The 18,515-nt window shown below is 51.4% G+C and overlaps 1 protein-coding gene across 1 annotated transcript in view; it reads right to left on the bottom strand.

The window, feature by feature from the left end:
- Positions 1-18,247, bottom strand: part of LOC147905062 (uncharacterized) — a 72,391-nt gene extending 54,144 nt beyond the window's left edge. Inside the window, exons 1-4 of the mRNA XM_087389801.1 lie at positions 17,270-18,247; positions 5,221-5,423; positions 4,934-5,131; positions 4,333-4,404 (exon numbers count right to left, since the gene is read on the bottom strand). Of these exons, the coding sequence (XP_087245927.1) occupies positions 4,333-4,404; positions 4,934-5,131; positions 5,221-5,423; positions 17,270-17,783 (987 nt within the window). The 5' untranslated portion in view covers positions 17,784-18,247. The remainder of the gene's footprint in view (positions 1-4,332; positions 4,405-4,933; positions 5,132-5,220; positions 5,424-17,269) is intronic.
- Between the last annotated feature and the right edge of the window lie 268 nt (positions 18,248-18,515).

Genomic DNA, 18,515 nt, shown 5'->3' with positions numbered 1-18,515 from the left:
TCATAGATCCTTCGGTCATGGACAATGGGCACTTGGGCAAGTAGGATTTCGGAGTCAGCACTCCACCTTGGATCACATTTTCACCCTGAGGGCTATTATTGAGGAGGCGAAGTCGAGGCATCAGAAAGTCCACACTTGCTTCGTAGACTAATAGCGTAAGGCATTTGACACTGTCCCATGCTCTCGCCTGATTAGGAGGTCACAGGAGCTATAGCTTCCAGATATCATGATTTGGGGGGTCATGAGTCTATATGAGTCTGTCAAGGGAGGATACGCGCCCCAGGAGCTTATCAGACTGGATTGAGAGCTATCACCAACTCTCTTCGCGCTCTATATCGATGAGATCACTTCGTTTGTCGCTCGACTAGACGGAGAGGGTTCGCTCCTGGCTGACATGATGGTGCAGATACTGTTGTATGCCGATGACATAGTCCTCATATCATCCTTAGCAGAGGGGCTGCAAAAACATCTAGAGGCTCTGGAGATGTTCTGTAGGGAGAGAGACTTGATAGTTAACCTTGGGAAGACCAAGGTTATAATCTTCAATACTTCGCGAGCAGCAGTATCCCATCACCATAGTTTCACATACCAGGGAGAGCCTGTGGAGATAGTGCAGTCCTACACATATTTGGGGATCATGTTCACTAGACCAGGTTTCACGACAATGATCCATGCGGGTATGGCACGACTCACACGAGGACGGGGTGCTCTGGCCTGACTAGAGAGGCGATGCTTCTAGACACACTTCCAGGACCCCCGACAAAGGATTGGCTCTTTGATACACTGGTGAGACCAACTGCCATGTACACAGCACCTTTTTGGGGGAGTGATATTTCAGCGACAAAGTGGAAGAGATTTGAGAATCCAGGATGATTCGGAGTAAACCCTCAGTCCCTCATCAGATTATACAGGCAGAGTTTGCCATGAACCCCCTCCAGGTTGATGCCATCTTTCAGACGGTGACGTTTCTCCACAGAGTTTGGTCCTTACCCCAGTGGAGACTACCGAGGTTAGCATTAGAGTCCTCCAAGCAACTAGCAGAGAGTGGTGTTGATATGGCATGGTACGCACGGATATCCACATGGTTTGGTAGTCACGGCATTCAGATGGACAGACTTCCCCCCTTTCAGTACAATCTGGATGCACCACTCGAGATAAGATCCCACGAGATGAGATCAACCGTATCATACGGTTCGACCTCCTCCAGCTCCATACATCTAGGGCTTGGGGGGAAGAGGAGCTCTCCACCAAGATCCAGTTCTACCATGATCACTTCTTGAGGATCTCAGAGCACGATCTTGTCATCAGACCTCAGTATCTTGAGGACAGGAGAGTTTCACATGCACTGAGGATCGCCATTGGTCTGTTACGAGTCTCATCACATCAGTTGCGGATTGAGGTAGGGAGAGTTGCAAGCATACTCAGAGAGTAGAGGACTTGCACACTTTGCCAAATGGGGGAGATTGAGACGGAGGAGCATTTTCTATGTGTCTGCCCAGTATACTATGAGATCCGAGGACGATATCATTGCCTCTTTCAGGAGGGACATGGCTTTGGCCCACTCACACGACTGATACATTTTCATGATCAGGTCTGTGTTGGGCTCTACCTGCTTGAGATGCGCCGACAGAGAGACACATTGATGCGACAGGCCAGAGAGCAGCATGGGTTGATGCCACAGGTTACCATTGACAGATCACAGAGTTTTGTTACAAACTTTTATGCATCTGAGTCAGCTGCCAGTGTAGCCGAGGGAGAGGAGCTTGATGAGATGAGAGCATCATGGATCAGCAGTAGGAGTGCCCACCACGATGTGGCCAGATGAGGGACACACACTCCACGTGCGACATGGAGAGAGCCTAGAGTACGCATGATTGAGGTCTGGTCTATCTCATCCCTTCTCAGAGGCGATCGCCAGAGACGAGGCATCACCCTTGACGTAGCCCACCGGATGCAGAGATTGAGAAGACCACGCCCTCCCCCACGTCGCAAGACAACTCGACAAACACAGATACGAGAGCTTCTCACATCTCATCAGAGTGCCACTAGGTTACCTAGATATATGGAACCTGAGCATGTACTCGGAGTGCTAGCCCTTAGCGCCTGACACGCTTCTGTTACTTTGCTACTCTAAAATTTTGTTCACTAGCTGAGCATGTTAGCGTTTTAGCTTTTGCTTTCAGTTTTGCAGCTTCAGTTCTCAGCAAAGGGTCTTAGTGAACCCTTTGCTTCAGCCCTCAGTGGCTTGTATGATCTTGGATTCACACTTTGTCTCATAGGCCCGCGAGGCCTCTTGCAGACGTTAATATCTGTGTGTGTGTGTGTGTGTGAGCTGAGGATTGAGGCAAGGAGATCCGCAGGTATACCCAGAGAGCAACAGATCTGCATATTATGCACATTGGGGGTGGCTGAGACAGCGGAGCATTTTCTTTGTGCCTGCCCAACCTATTATGAGATCCGGTGACGCTACCACTGTCTCTACCTAGAGGGGAATGGCTTCAGTCCACTCTCATGACAGATCCACTTCCATGACCAGGTTTGTATTGGGCTCTATCTGATGGAGATGCGCGGGCACAGGGAGACTCCACTAGGACAGATCAGAGAGCAGCAGGAGGTGATTAGGCCGCAAGATATAGAGGCTGACTGATCATAGCGACGTGTGACAGACTTCTATACATTTGAGTGAGCTTCTAGACACAGTGGGGTCGAGGAGGAGCAGCTAGCTAATATGAGGGCAGCTTGGATGAGCAGGGAGAGCCGACATGGTGCCGCTGAGATAGACCGCATGCGAGACAAAGAGCACCCAAAGCACATTCTATTGAGGTCCGACCTATCACAACTTTCCTCAGGGGAGACCGACAGAGACGAGGGGTCACTCTGGACCTAGCTCAGCGGGTTCAGAGATCGAGGAGACTGTGCACTCCGCCACAGCATGAGACAAGTCAATAGACGCAAATCTAGGATATCTTCACAGCTCACCAAAGAGCCACCACTATGCCGGGCTTCGGTTTTTGAGTCCTAGCTCTTAGATTGCTTCAATTTGCAGTTTGTATTTGATTTTGATTTTTTGAGCTCAGTAGATCAGCATAGATAGATTAATACTCAGCAAGGGCCCTAGCGCGCCCTTTGCTCTAGCCCATTGAGGCTTGTATGAGTCTTCTTTTTGTGCACTTTGTCCCATAGGCCCACGAGGCCTCCTGCAGACGTTAATACATCTCTCTCTCTCTCTCTCTCTCTCTCGCAATGATATAGGGGTGAAGCAAGGATGCCCCCTCTCACCAACACTTTTTGGCCTCTTTATTGATGATTTGGAAGAGTGGAGGGGAATACATGGCAAGGAGGATGTGCGGATTGCAGGATACGCTTTGCTGATGCTTATCTTCACAGATGATGTGGTATTCATCGCAAAGAGCAAGGAAAACTTGCAAGCACATTTAGATGCATTGAGAGATACTCAGGGGTGTTCTAAGCTTCTCCCCAAGTTTCTCCATGTTGAACGAGTCCTCTCTTAATTCTCCTTAACTCTTCGTTCCTGTTACTGTGTTACCTATCGTATCTTCTCTTTTCCCTACATCCCTCTCATGTTGACTACCCTCTTCCTTCATTGGGAGGTTCAGCAACATAATCTCAGAATTCAATGTGGACACTTAGTTCTTGAATTTGCTGTTTCATATCAGCTATTCTTTATGCCTTAATCTTTACAATTCTCGCTTAATCTTTACAATTCTCGTTTCCTTATACATAGCTCTATAATATATTGAGTGAAAAAATTTTCCCTAGCTTAAAACTAGCTCTGAATTCTCTGCAATTCTATATGAGATCTTTTGCAAGTTAAGTTACATAAGAGGTCCCCTTTTTGTGGTGACGACAGTCCCATTGATGTACAACAGTTTTGTGTACTTCTTTCCTGCTCTACTGGAGTTTTAAGTCTTCTAAGTCATGTCTACTATCAAAACTTTAAGTCCTGTATTTACTCTTTCAGTCTTGGGCATGAATCACCCACATCTCTTTTGGGATTGGAATATTAAAATAGGCCAACAATGCTGGGGGCTATCCATCTTAGCACACCGTGGGTGTGCTTTTCTTTTGTTTAAAATCAGGTTTGTTATTATCTTGTGGTGACATGTTAAGTAAAAATTCAACAATTGCACATATATAATCAATAAAGCAAATTTGGGCACGACACTTGAGCACTACAAGAGGTTACATAGAAGAGTGTAGGAAAAACAAAAAGAGGAGATAACCGTTTATAAGCCAATGAATGCACTCTCTACCAAGCAAGCATCATCTTAAGATTCTAAATACATCTGAACTCTACAGAAATTTTCATACCTGAACAGCAAGAAGGCCCAGGAAGCAAGGTTTGTCAAATAGATGTGCAAGCCTGAGATGATCAGTATTGCCCTGGTAAAAATAAGACTGATTAGTAACAATCATATACGGAAATTAGCAGCTAAAAGTCTTCATTTCTTAATCTTCTGTGAAGGTATTAGTGCAGAGCGTTAAAACAGTGTCTCCAGAAAGGGATCAGAAATTCTCCCCTAGCATGCAAAAGTCTAGTTGCACTTTTTGGTCTCCAACATTGTATAGAACCAATCTAGGGACGAAGAATTCATATTCTGTTTTTCCAAAAAGGTTGGCAACAATAACCATGTAGAATCAGACCACCCAAGGTCTTTATGCATAGAATGTTGCCACCCAGAGTGTATCTAAACAATTCTGGCAATTAGGTGAAAACTGATATCAAACCGGCAGTAAAAACTGTGATCATGTCAGTGTTTATGGTTTCTCTGAAGCTGTCAAAGCAACAATATTCCAGAAACAACACTACTCAAAAATGGAATGAATAATACTCTTGCAATTTAAAGTGAACATTAAAATATATCTTAACTCGATTTAAAAATCAATGCTGCCTTCAGATGTATGAACTTACAGTAAGTGTGAATAAGCGGTACAAGACGTCATTCATGCCACCTGTTTCCTCATTTAAGGATAACCAATGCCTTTCTATTGTATACATTTCGATGACCCTCAAGACACGTTGATTGAAATAATCTGCCATTTTTACAGCCATTGTTAATGCTTTTGTATTTCCAGCAAACGTGTACTGATCCAGCAACCCTGCCATGATCTGCAAAACAATCCTTTCTTTTCAGTCATGAGCTGTTGTCTAAAACTAGGCAAAGGTTTTAAAAGATGAGTGTTTTTGAACACACAAACCTTGTGTATTGTATAATAAGGAGCCCACACCGGCTGAATTGCTTCAAACCGGTCGAAAAACTCTGATGGAAATGCTGACAAATACCCAGTTCCTATTTGTTGCTGACATTCACATAGAGCGTCCACGACAGCTGTCATTTTTTCATAAAGAGAGCTATTGTGTGTGCTCGCCCACATTTGTGCAGTTGCACTCATGTAGTGCCCTGCAATGAATAAAATTTCCTCTGAATAATGCACAATGAGCATCACTTGGACTTTGTCAGCTGGAAACTTGAGACCAGATTTACTTGCGCTATTCACATGCATCAAGACCTAATCAAAGATCCCATGATATTTTATAATTTCTAGGGACAAAAAGTTTAGATTTAGTATTCCTTTAGGAGGACCTTCACGTTTAAATATTGGAAGGGGTTTCAACATGCTCTAGTGCTTGACAGCCCTTGACAGGAAACTTCAAGTAGCACTCTCTTCGATTGTTATGCATCCCCTACTTAACAACAAATGTTGAGAGGTAACCTAGACATATGTTAAGGAGGGTGGCATTGTCTTCGCGATATCCATTGGCAGAAACAGGAGTCTGCTTCAAATCCAAGGCATTTGCAGGCTTCAATTAAACTAAGCCTCTCATTCAATTGGTCTGGTAGCAATGGTATAGAACAGGAGAGGCTGGCTATGCGAAGACAACTGTAGCTCTAAGCAGAGTATAAGTCTGAATAACATCGTGTACAGCTACCACCCCTAGTGCAAGCAAAGCCTGCAAGAATAGAGCAACTTTTTGGAAGAGCAATGATCAGTTAGAGAGCAGGCTTTCAGGATTGGTCTATCCTACCTTGAAGTTCAAGGATGGCAAGATAGTAGATTGACAATAGGAGGTCACAATATAGGTACAGAACTCAGCAAATCTTCTGGTCTAGAAGGTCATGCAAGTTGCAGAGAGTTTCCTGCACTAGGACATGCATGTTACCTTCCACAAGGATGAATATGCATATCATTTCAAAAACATCCAAACCAAGTTCTAAACAACAGCTAGGGAACACCTTCAGATTCTTAATTGAATGATATTATGATAATCTTGCTAAAGATTGTTGATCCAGGTTTTTTCCTTCCTTTTCTCCGGGCAAAGGTGAGAGAATTGTTTGTCTTAGAGAGAGAATTTATTGGTGGTGACCCTTGGTCTGGCCAGAGGGGCTCTATGGCAGCACCCTCGAATCCCACAGCCGTTAAGATTCTTCTTTCCCCAACCGACAAGCAATAGGTGAAGCATGCAGTTCGGTCACTTCAGGACAAGCCAAGAGTGGATAGAATAGTTGGTCTCACACCCCATAGGAGATAGGTGAGAGACTATATCCAGGCGAGCCTAGCACTAGAAGGGGACCACATCTAGGAGGTCACCATCTACAAAAGAGGCGTTTTCCTCATCCAGCTGAGCCTCCTGCTACCGCCTTGACACTTGTGGAGCAGAGCCCCATCCTTGTTGGCCCGCATCTGGTGTACCTCTTCCCTTGGTACCATGGCTTCACAGTGGAGGACATGGACACGACACTCCATGTTCCTCGATTCCCAATCACACTCCGGTTTTCGGGGCTTCCAAAGGAGTACAGATCCATCCTTGCCTCCATTGGCAGAGCGTTTGGCACCATGCTAGAGTCCCTGCCAGATTCGGTAGCTTCAGTGGTAGCAGGCGACAAGGGCCCCAGGATCATATTGGTGGTTGAGAGCCCAGAGTCCCTCCCAGAGTTGATCCTCCTCGAGACCCTTGAGGGGGGTACACTCTGTCAGAGAGTGGAGATCTCCCGTTTACCAGGCCAGTGTCTTTGTTGCAGGCAGATGGGCCATCTAGCCCGCAACTGCCCTTGTGGTTAGGGACGGACTCCTCCCCCCCCAACCCTTGCAGGACAGGCAACGTCAGAAGGCTAGAGCCCCAGCACCCCCTCAAACAGGAGTAGTAGGAGTCCCAGACCCCCTGGGTGACACCTTCGTTGCAGAGGGCACTGGTAGGGCGAGCAGTGGACTTCCTTTTGATATAGGAGCATATGTTCTTAGCATCAGACATCAGACAGCGACACCACCTTCTTCCTAGGAGAGTCCCTGAGGTGTGGTCTCCTAAGGTTTGCGCGCATCTGGAAGTCCAGATATGCCAGCCTACAATACTCCCTATGATCTCCCAAACTGGGTGCCGAGTCATCGCTCTTGCATCTGTCTCTGTCAGATGCCAAGGGAAGCTTTTCGTGTATGCCCAGGTGGCCTGCGTGATGAAGAAAACTGGATCCTGCCGAGAGAACTCATAAGCCAAGTGATGTCCCATCTCGGTGCTGCACCAGCAAACGGCTCCCCAAGTGACCGGTCCTAGCTCGGGTGCAGCCCTCGCTAAGATCCCGATGACTCCCTTCCACACTGTCTGAGCATGCGAATAGCTCCAAAGGCAGTGCTTCAAGGACGACTCCTCCTGAAAACCCATCTGGCAGTGCCCCTCCTGCCCCATCTGCCTCAGCCATCTCCCAACTGGTAGCCCCTTGTGGACCACCATCCAAAGAAAGTAAGAGATCTTCCTCGACTGCCAACTTGCCCAAAGAGTCTTCCAGAATGTACGAAGAAAGACCAGAGATATCCCTTCGGCATACCAACTATGTGCTTGGGTGGGTAGCCTGCGTTGGAGAGCCCCTAGAGCACGCCTACCGGTATGCGCGCTGTATGAGAAGAAGGGGGTAGGGTTCTCTGAGGTCTCCAGTGGTGTCCAGCGCCACTCCCCTGGGTCCCACTCCACCTCTGTCAAGGAGCCGCCCTCCCAAATCCAGAGTCTCCAGTCCTGGTCCTGAACAATCAGGGGGTCTATATGCCACGCTTTCCCTTGCAGTCCTATGATGCGAAGGCGCTGCCAGGGAAGCTGGGGGTCGATCACAGCCTCTCTGCACTGGAGACGGCTACCATCGGCGACAGAGAAGTGAATCGAGAAGTCCGAGAAAAGGCCTGCAACCACCAAAGGAATGCCGCGGGGAGTGAACGGCCCTAGCCACCTCTCATCCCCTGGGAGGAGCTGTCTGGTGATCGTGGGAATCCTCCAACCTGCAGGAATGGCAGCATCGATCTCCGCTCGCCGAGCCTGGATCCCACGTGCCGTACCTACTGCTGCTGCCAGCTCGCCTGGGCCCAACTGGCTATAGACGTCCCTCCAAACCCGGAGCGAGTGCGCAGGCCCACGCGCCCAGAGCGCCCATGGGATATGGGATCTCTCTCCAAGCTAGCGACCTGTATCATCTGTCACCTGGTTGCTTCAGATCAGGGGCTGTCTGTCTATCTCCTCTCGGCAGCTGGGGGGAACCTGAGAGAGGCTGTGCCGCAACTTCCTCCAGACCGAGACGAGGCCGCGGAGGAAGGGGGAGCGGGGCTGAAGTGAAAATCCACGGGATAGACGGCTGCCAATCACCCCCTCTCTGGGGGATACACGCGCTGAGACCATGCTGAAGCAAGAGCTTCCACGTCTGCCCTCCTGGGGTTAGACCGCGGATGACTAACTTGCCAAGTAATGCCTGACTCTGCAGTTCTGGATCTATGATGCCAAGACCGCCCTCTGTTTGGGGGAGGATGACCGTCTGCCAGGCGACCCGAGCTCTGGTGGTGCGGGAACCATCTGAGCCAGACCACAGAAAGTTCCGCACCAGTCTCCTCAGCTGGGCTACGCATGATCTCGAGAAACACCAGCAAGATGCCACGTACCAAGCGGTGGCTAGAAGGACCTGATTGACCACAAGGGCCCTACCTGCCAGAGATAGCCGAGCCGTGCTCCAAAAGGCTAGCTTCCGTCGTATGGAAACTAGGACCGGTAGGAACTGCTGAGCCGACGTGATATCCAACCCTACCTGGAATCCCAGGTAACGTGTCGTCTGTCCTCTAGGGATCCAGCGAAACCCCAGGAAAATACCCCACTGTGAGCTGGCTCCCGGATCCGTAAGAAAACCAACTGACTTATGCCAGTTGATTTTCGCCCTAGCCGCTAGGCAAAAAACCTCTAAAGACAGTCTCACTCACTCCAGTGACTCGATATCATCTTGCACATACAGGGCCGTGTCGTCTGCATACTCAGAGTCCAAAAGTTCTGCATCGTCCCGAATAGGGAGGCGCATCCCTCGAAGACCAGTGGTGCGGGCTCGTAGGAAGTGAGTCATGGCCTCCGCAAAAAATAGAAAGAGGTAGGGCACAAGCGGGCAGCCCTGACGTACCGAGCACTCGAGGGTGAATCTCTCCCCCATCCTGCCACTGATGATAACCCGGCTGGAGGCCGATCTGTAGAGGCTAGCAATACCTCTGGTCCACTCGTCCGGGAAACCGAACCGAGAAAGTGTGCCCTCCAAGAAGGACCAATCTACCCTGTTGTACGCCTTCTCAAAGTCAAGAAGGAGTATGGCAAGGTGCTGGCCACTATGCTGGGCCCACTCCGTCGCCTCTGAGAATGTGAAGATGTTGTCTCTGGGTGTCATGGATCAAGTCAGGATGCGGCTACTGATCATCTTGGCGAGGATTTTATAGGCAGTCGGGAGGAGGGTGATAGGGCGCCACTGTCTGATCTCCTGACGGTCCCGCCCTTTGGGGATGAGGCAAATCAAGCCTGTCGCAAGGCTCTCTGGCATCTGTCCGCTGGAGAAGATATGCTGGAAGGCTGTGAGCAAGGGCTGGTGGATCTGCTCCCAAAAGGTGGTGAAGAAAGCTCTAGAGAGCCCATCCTCACCTGGGCATTTCTGCCCATCAATATCGCTCACAGCATCCTGCATCTCTGCCACAGTGAATGGGGCAAGAAGGGTTTCACTCATGCTAGGCTGCACGAGCGACGGCGTATACCTCCACACCTCCACCCTGCATCGACGAGCACGAGGGTCTGGGGGCTCCTACTGGAACAGGGATCTGTAGAAATCTGTCGCCAAGTCCCTGACCTCGTCTGGCTGTCCTGACACTACCATCCTGCGCTCTAAGAGATCGGAGTTGTTCCCCTGCTGACCTCTGTCCATGAGTCCTGAAGAGAGAGCTGCACATCCTGTCGCCTTTCCTAGCCCAAAAGGACTTGGAAGCATGAAATGAGAACTCTGAGCGTCGCTCGGTGATCTCCTCTAACATGGCTCGGCGGGCTCTAGCCTCCTGTCGTCTAAGCTCCTCAGAGCCTGGAGAAGACTGCTGCATCCGCTGTATCGAGGCAAGGTCTCGTCTGAGACCCCTCTCCTTCGTCCACCACTGCTGCCTGACCAGAGTCGCCTCCTGCTGACATATGAGACTAGACTCGGCAAGAACCTGAGCTACCTGAGCTGCCATATCCCCCATGGGGTCCCAATCCTGCTCCCACAGGTCCACTATCCTGCTGCGAACTGCTGCTCTGGAGTAGATGGAGTCTGGGATCCGGCACGAGCGGGGAGGTAAGGAATGAGAGGCTGAGTCCAGGACTAGGATGACTGGGGCATGGTCAGAGAGGGTCGTCCCTGAAACCACCCCTGACTCTCCACCTCTACCTATCGCCCAATCACTGACATAGAAACGGTCCAACCGCTCCAAAAGTCTGCCTCCCTCCCTTTTGTAACCCCAAGAGAAGTCCAGGCTCCCTGTCCATCTGCAAAAGGAAGGCTCCCTCCAATTGTCCCGACCTCCCACAGCGAACAAGGAGTCCCATTCCGCCTGCTCCGCCTGAGCTAAACCGAGGAACTCTGGGCCCCGTCCCTGCTGATCCTCTAAAGCCTCAAGGTTATTGAAATCCCCTCCTACAATCCAAGAATCCATCTCTGATAATAAGTCTGTCAAAGAGCTCCAGAAAGCGGCTCTCCGTCTAAGGTCGGTCGGGGCATAGATATCGAGGATGCCGATGCGGGATCCCTCAATATTCAAGCCCACCCAAAGCGCTCGTCCTGGGATCAAGGTGCCAAAACCACACACATGCTGAACTAGAGAAGCGTCGATGGAGGTACAGACACCCCCGCTCCTCCCCTGCTCGCCAATCGAAGGTTCCCAGTAGGTGTGGGAGCGTCCTGTGAGGACCTTCCCACACTTACTGGTCTGAGAAGCCGAAAGCTTGTGTTCTTGCAATAGGAGCACATCTACCCTTCCCACCAAAGCTGGCTGGAGCTCCTGTCTGAGCACCATCTTCCTGGGGCTGCACGTTCCTGATGAGTGGAACCCGTTGACGTTCCAAGAGATAATGCGTATACTCATGAAGAGGAGAGATGGGCCACAAACAGCTGTCTGCTTGCGGTCGATGTCGAGGTGGTCGGAGGATGTCCAGTGTGCAGACAAAGGCGCTTTTGTGAAGGTTTCGAAGGAGAGGCCGGATCATCGGACCCATCCTCTAAAACCTTCAGCAGAGGGGAAGGCCCTTCATCCCATGGTGGTAAGCTCTCTCTAACCAACTCGAAGCCTCCACTAGGGAAATACTGTAGAAGCCCGCTACCTCTGAGGTCCTCCAAGGGCGGAGCCCTTCCGCGTAGATCCACTCCAGAGGCGGTCGAATGATGACTAAAAGGCGGAATCGTTTGGCGCTGTGGCGCCATCTCAGACGAACGTCACCCTCCTTCCACTGCTGCTGAAGAAGCTCCGCTGCTAGGGTACCGATCCAGTCCTGTACCTGCTCCTGGGACTGATCACGAATCGTCTCCCAAACATTTTCATTCGTCCATTGCTCATTCCCGTCATTGGTGATAGTGAAGGAATAGCTAGGACCATCATGGGGGGCAAGGACGGAGACCTTACCCTCGGAGGAAGAAGATGCTGATGTCTAGGCATGCAGGGAAGGAGCCAATACCAGCTGCATCCAAGTAATCCCAAGGTCCTGCTCGGTAAAACTCCAAAGGTAGAGCTCTAGGAGCTGCCCTTGGGTGGGGGGACAAAGATGAGGAGTTAGAACTAGAAAGAGGGGTGTTGGCTGTCGAAAGAGTTGGAGTGGTGCTAGCCATCTGCGGGGAAGGGCCTCTCCCCTCCACCGGGCCAGGGGGGGTAGGCGCGGAGGAGGTCTGTGCTGGCTTCGGGGCCGCAGGCGGCACAGGCGGATGGGGGGGTTCCCGCGGGATCATGCTCGAGGGAGAGGGGGGGCTGAAACCAAAGGTGCCGGGGGGGGTCCCGTAGGGGGGGGAGGTAGGGGAACCGAGGAGGAGGGGGGAGGAGGGGTGGGGAGTGGGGTGAACGATGAGGGGGAGGCTGGCTGACCTTCTCCTTCCCTTTCTCCTTCCCCTTATCGGGCTGCTGCTGACTGGTGACCACAGGGGTCTCTTGCTGGAGGGGGGGGGGGGCTTTTTTGTTACTGTTTTGTTTCCTTTCCATTTCCTTTTGACCTCAGTCCAGCCTTCCCCTTCGGGAGGGGGTGTCGATGCCTGGCGGGGGGGATCCTGAGTTGCCTGGATGGGGGCCATCTGAGGTTCTGTCCTCGTGAAGCGAGGGCAAGAGCGCGCCTGGGGTGCCCGAAGCCGTGGCATCTCAGACACTGATCTCGGCGACCAATGACCATAATGCGTTGTATCACCACACCTGTGTCCGTCTCAATCTCGAACTCCGAGGGGATACTTTGCGGATCTAGGACTGCCACTTTGACACGTGGCACCCCTTGAGCTACCGCCGCATCAACGAAGGTGTCCTGCATGAGCCAGCCAAAGTGCGCCCCCAAGTCCTTGATGATCGGGCGAAGCTCTGTTGCGAGGCCTGGGAAGATGAGGGTAACTGGATGGCGGGGAATGCGAAAGCGGGCATCGAAGTCCGCTACACTGAAACCCCTATACCATGGGACCATAAAGATGATCTTCCCACCCACGGAGGTAGGGGACCGCGTCCGACCATATCGCTCGCAGCCTGTGCTGAGGAGAGCTTGAGCCAGAAGATACCACGTCCCATGAGTGCGACCTCCTCAATGTGGCTGTCCTCAAGGTAAAGGGTGGACTGCAACCAGTCCCTGATGTCTGCTCGTGAAGGGGCGTAGCCAATGACTCTCCCATAAATAGACGTCTGGGAAAAGTCAGTGGCGGCCTGCCTCACCAAGTGCTCTGTCAGTGTTATGTGGTAGGCTGAAGGAGGGGGGGGTCCGCGTCTGGGCCACCGGTTCCGGACTTACGGCCGCCATACCGCACTGACAAATTGCGAAAGCTCCAAAAGGCAGGGGAAAGGAAGTGGCAGAGGCGAGGGAGGGAGGAATGGGGCAGAGGCGGGGGAGGAAAGAGGGAGGGATGGAGATGTACGAGGAAGTGGGGGGAGGAGAGGCGGTAGAGTGGGGAGAGAATGGCGAGGGAGGGGAGGAAAGGAGGAGGGAGGGGGGGGGGGCAGCGTGGCGTAGGACGGGGAAGGGGAGGGAGGAGAGGCGAGGGTGTGGCAGCACGGTGTGAGGGAGGGCGGGGAAGCAAGGAGGAGAGGAGGGAGGGGACGAGGGGGGGGGGGGTGGCAGCGTGGCGCAAAGGTGGGGGAGGGGGAGGAAAGGGGGCGGGGGGTGGTGGCGCAACGCGAGGGGGGGGAGGCGAGGAAGGATGGAGGGGCAGAAAAGGAAGGAGAGGGGGGGCGGAGAAGGAGGAGAGGGGGACGGAGGGAGGTGTGGCGGCTGCGAGCAGAGAGGCGGCGGAGAGGGAGGAGGGGAAGGGGGGAGGGGGCCGTGCAGCGCGAGGGAGGTAGACGCAAGCGGGGGGGGGGGGGGGGGGCATTCGCAGGAGCTGATCCTTGTGTTGTTGCTTGGCAAGCTTCTAGAAGCAGCGATCCTCGGTGTGTCTGCCAGATGTTGACTCCTGGATCGTTGGAGGAGAATTCAACAACCTGGAGTTTGGGGAGGACAAGCAAAGTGGTGCCTCCTTTTCCGAGATGCCAGCAGCAAAGCGGAGCACGTGGGAGCAATTCAACTTTACGATCAGTGGTGCCAGAGACCCGTGGTGAGAGCTAGAGTTCAGCAAGATACCTGGCAGTCTCCTCTTCTCATCATTCGGCCAAAGGAGACATGATGGACTGCTTGAGAGTTCTATGTTGGGGACTGGGCATTCCACAGAGGCGGCTCTACATGGATTCTAGCACACATCACGATGTCAAACCACCCTCCAGCAGTACTCTACCTAGATCAGCCCCGTTGTGGTCTTCCCCAAAAGGGGGTCCGCATTCCAGTGGATCTCTTGTAGGATGAGGAGGTTCAACAGGTCATGGCAAAGATTTGGCAGCACTTCGTGGGTGGCAGATGCGATTGAGAGGAGCAGTGAGGAGTTGCAGCCTCATGCCCTTGGACGGAGGAGGGCTCTTCAGAAGCGCGGGCATGCACTGCGTCGAGACCTCGCCTCCATAGAGAGGCTCAAGGAGCAGGACCTAGGATCCCAATGGCTTAGTCACGGATATGAGACCATTTGCGCCTTGAGCCCCAGGACTCGAAGGTTCGGCGGGCTTTCTCCTCCTACCACTCCACCCAGGCCCATTGGGTACAACAGGGGGGCAGGATGACAAAGCAGTTCCCTCATACCACTGGGCCTCGATTGGCAGAAACACACTTAAGCATTCCGTATGGCAGAAACACACTTAAGCATTTACGGAATCCGTAGGGCATTATGCACACCAATCCACAGGAGATTCTAGAGCTAACCATAGTTTTCTACAGCCAGCCCTTTCAGGCGGAGAGAGTGACTCCAGCTTGCCTTGTGGCCCGTGAGCTAGTTTGGGACCACGTTCTGACGGTAGTCTTGTGGGAGTTGTGCAGGAGTCTGGAGGAGCCTTTCACGGATGAGGAGCTCTGGGAAGCCCTCAAGGCCCTCTTGACCCAGGAGTGTCCTAGTGAAAATGGCTTGACTCCGGCCTTCTTTCGGTACTTCTGGTAGATTATTTCCACCCCTTTTGGCTTAGCCTGCCACCGGGAGATCTTTGACACGGGCTCCCTTCCTCTGTCCCTGGGCAGGGGTTGGATTTGTTTGATCCCGAAAGGGGGAGATAGGTCAGACATTCAGCAGTGGAGACCGATCACCTTGCTTGACACCGCAAACAAGATCCTCGCTAAGGTCTTGACCTTGCGGTTGCGGCCTCATCTCACTGACATCATCCATGACATGCAGACCGGCTTTGTTCAGGAGCACAGCATCATGGACAACATTTTCACTTTCTGGGAGGCAGTGGATTGGGCTAGGGAGGAGTCATAGCCTTTGGCTATCCTTCTCTTGGATTTTGTGAAGGCTTACGATAGGGTGGAGTGGTCTTTCTTGGAGGGTACTATGCAGAGGTTGGGTTTCTCAGATTGATGGATTAGAGGAGCCTCTATGCTTTATGCGGGGAGCTCTAGTCAGATGCTTGTCGGTGGACACACGGGCGAGGCCTTTCCTCTGTCTCGCTCGGTCCGTCAGGGCTGTCCCCTAGCTCCCTTTCTTTTCCTTTTTGTGGCGAAGGCATTGGGCTAGTACTTGCGATCGGAGGTGGCAGGCCTCACAGGGTTGAGGCTCCCAATCAGACAAGAGGGGCTACTAGACTCAAAGTTTGCAGATGTACGTAGAGGGCACCACAACGAGCTTGTAGAGAGTCAAATGAGCCCTGGCTATCTACTCCGAGGCCTCAGGTGCATAGGACAAAATCCATCGGTTTCTTCTCATACTTTGAGGAAACACAGGAGATTCGAGAGTGGGGGAGTGCCTTTGGCTTCCGCAGGATACCGCGGGGCCAGACAGCGAGATACATTGGATGCCACGTGGCTATTGATATTACAGCAGAGCAACAGATCGCTCCGGTCCTCGAGCGTGTCTGGCACAAGCTTCTCTACTGGAGCTCAGACAAACTCTCCCTAGCAGGCTGTGCCTTAGTGGCAAACCGAGTGCTTCTTGCCACGGACTGGTACATTTCCTCCTGCTGGTGTTTTCACAGAGGGTGCATTAGACAGCCCACGCCCTGGGGGGCAGTGGCAACATTCACATAGATGGATCTTTTTAGAGGCCCCCCTTCCTTGTAAGGGGGGGCCTCTAAAAAGATCCGTAGGGTTTGGCAAAGATTAACAGGGGGCCTCATCCGTGCTCAGTCCCGTTGCAGAGAGAAGTTCGAGCATCAACCCCTCATTTGGCACCCGGAGTTCAGGGATCAGGATGGACGTATGCTCAGGCAGCTGACTCACATTGGATGGGCACAATGGGACAGTGGCCCAGCTTGCTCCTTTGGCAGATGGAGCAGATTACCCATGGAGGCAGAGGCGAGGCTTCGAGACATAATGCATATGCGAGGGGCAGGGCAGCAGATGAGGGAGATTGACCTAGCAATCCCGCAGTCTTGGTGGGAGGGACTCCACATGTGGATGGACAGCAAATGGTTGGGTCAGTTTTCTCAAACTGGGGTCCCCTTGAGGATGATGATTCAGTGAGGCAGCACGCAGCCTGGTTTCTGCCGTGTAGGGCCTGGAGGCCTACTTCAAGCACTCATTGAGAGAGACCAGAGATGGATGGGAGGCTGAATGGGATTCATTGGCAGACGATCAGAGTTGTGGGCCGATTGGGGAAGGAGTCGCACATCGATCCTCCCAGCATCCCAAAGCAGGATACCCCCAAATGGCGACTCTGGCTTTGTGAAGGTAGAAAATGAGCAGCACGTGCTCCTACAGTGTCAAGCCTAAGGACACATCAAAGAAAAATATAGTGACAACAGTGGCAACCTAAAAACCCTGTTCAAAACAATATAAAGGAAGTCTTGTGGAACACCAAGTCCTCGGCTACCACACAAATTAGCTAAGCAAATACACCACATAGCAAGCTTTGTAAAGATTTCATTTCGCTGGATGTAAAAGGACCACTACTAGTTAATAGTGGTCACCAGTCCCATAGATCCTTTTAATACGGTAAGGTCATTAGCTTGTGGGCCGTACACATACTCCTACTATAGTTTTCTTTCCAATGTTTGGTTGAGAGAGAAGTTGTGATGTAAAAAGTCAAAGACAAGTTCCATTTCGTACAGTGCATTTTGTGAAGAAAGCAGACAGATCCAGCCAAATTGGAACGACCTTATCCAAATGCACACGTTATTGCCTCGCAGGAGCACGGATGGGGCAAGAAAAGATATGTATTTCTGGTTTTCCAACTATCTCGTTTCGCGTCACGTAAGCAATACGTACCAACAAAGTGTCCCCGAAGCTCAGAATCAGGAGATTCCCATCCTCCGTAAGGAGAACCAGGAGTCGAGAGGTTGGCTGTGTTTCGAAAGCTGTAAACAAGGTTGCCTACATCCAGTATTAGCAGGTATTCCAAATTCGTTTGTTGTGCTTTTCCTTGAAGAGATATCGAGGAGAGAGTCACATCATGCAAGGACACTTCTTGCAAAATTGGGTCAATGGATTCCAAAGCTTTTCGAACTGCATGTGGTATGTCTTGTGGAAAGGAATAGTTGATTCCGGTAGCCTGCGCCAAATGTGAAGCTACTGTATTTTGAATCTCTCTCCCCGTTGAATTCAGGAACGCTTTGGGATTAGCAGAGGACAGTAAAGCGTATCTGAACGTGTGGGAAGATAGGGGAGTGGGGATGTTGGTACATTCCTTGCAAAGGCCCTTTTGCATGAATGTGATAAATAGGAACACGAAAGGGAGGAAAAAGCAGGAGCTGGGAAGAATGAGTGCAGCTAGCTTTGCCATGACGAGCACTGTTGCTCTGCTGGTAGAGCTAATTGCCCTCCTTGTCGGAAGCGCTCAATTCGGGAAATTCATGTGCAGCGCAATCCAACTGAAGTGAAGCCTCTCCTCCTCCTTGTTGCTCAAAGCGCCCAATTGGAGGAATACATGCTGGGCGCTATGCTGCTATGATCGGAGCTTCGGGGGAGGACGACAGAATTGTAACCCATTGAGACGAGGCAATGATTCGAGTGGGGAGTAGCGAATCCAGTCACTGGATTGTTATTTAAGCGACCCTGTAGTGGGTGCGATTTGGTGGTTCCGTGGATTCGAAAATTGGTTGGTAGTCACTCGAATCTGAATCGTAGGAATGAAGCGAAATGCGATGATGGCCAACGACACCAAGGGAAAAGAGCAGCAAGATCCACAGACAGCATTACAACGATAATAAAGAGGCTCATGATTTGTGGTCCCTGGGCACAAGCAACACGTGAGCCTACCGTGATGGGAAGAAAATTCCTTGTTAAGACTTAAGAGAGAAGTATTCAGGGATGGCGCAGTAGTTGTCTGTTATGATGACCACCCATGACGTGACAAATGGTGGTCAAGACAATTTTTACGACATATTTACTTTCAGGCTTAAAGTCAAGATTCTAAGGGAAGACAAGTTTGCTTCATAATTTGGGGGAAGAAAAGTTTGAGCTTCATGAAAACTAGATGTTCCAAAAATGGATATTAATTAGTCTTCGGAGTTTT

This window comes from Dipteris shenzhenensis, chromosome 2 (genome assembly GCF_047967505.1).
Source record: "Dipteris shenzhenensis isolate YYH24624 ecotype China chromosome 2, Dip_SZ_1.0, whole genome shotgun sequence".
Taxonomy (NCBI): Eukaryota; Viridiplantae; Streptophyta; class Polypodiopsida; order Gleicheniales; family Dipteridaceae; genus Dipteris; species Dipteris shenzhenensis.
This window is presented reverse-complemented; position numbering and strand designations above follow the sequence as displayed.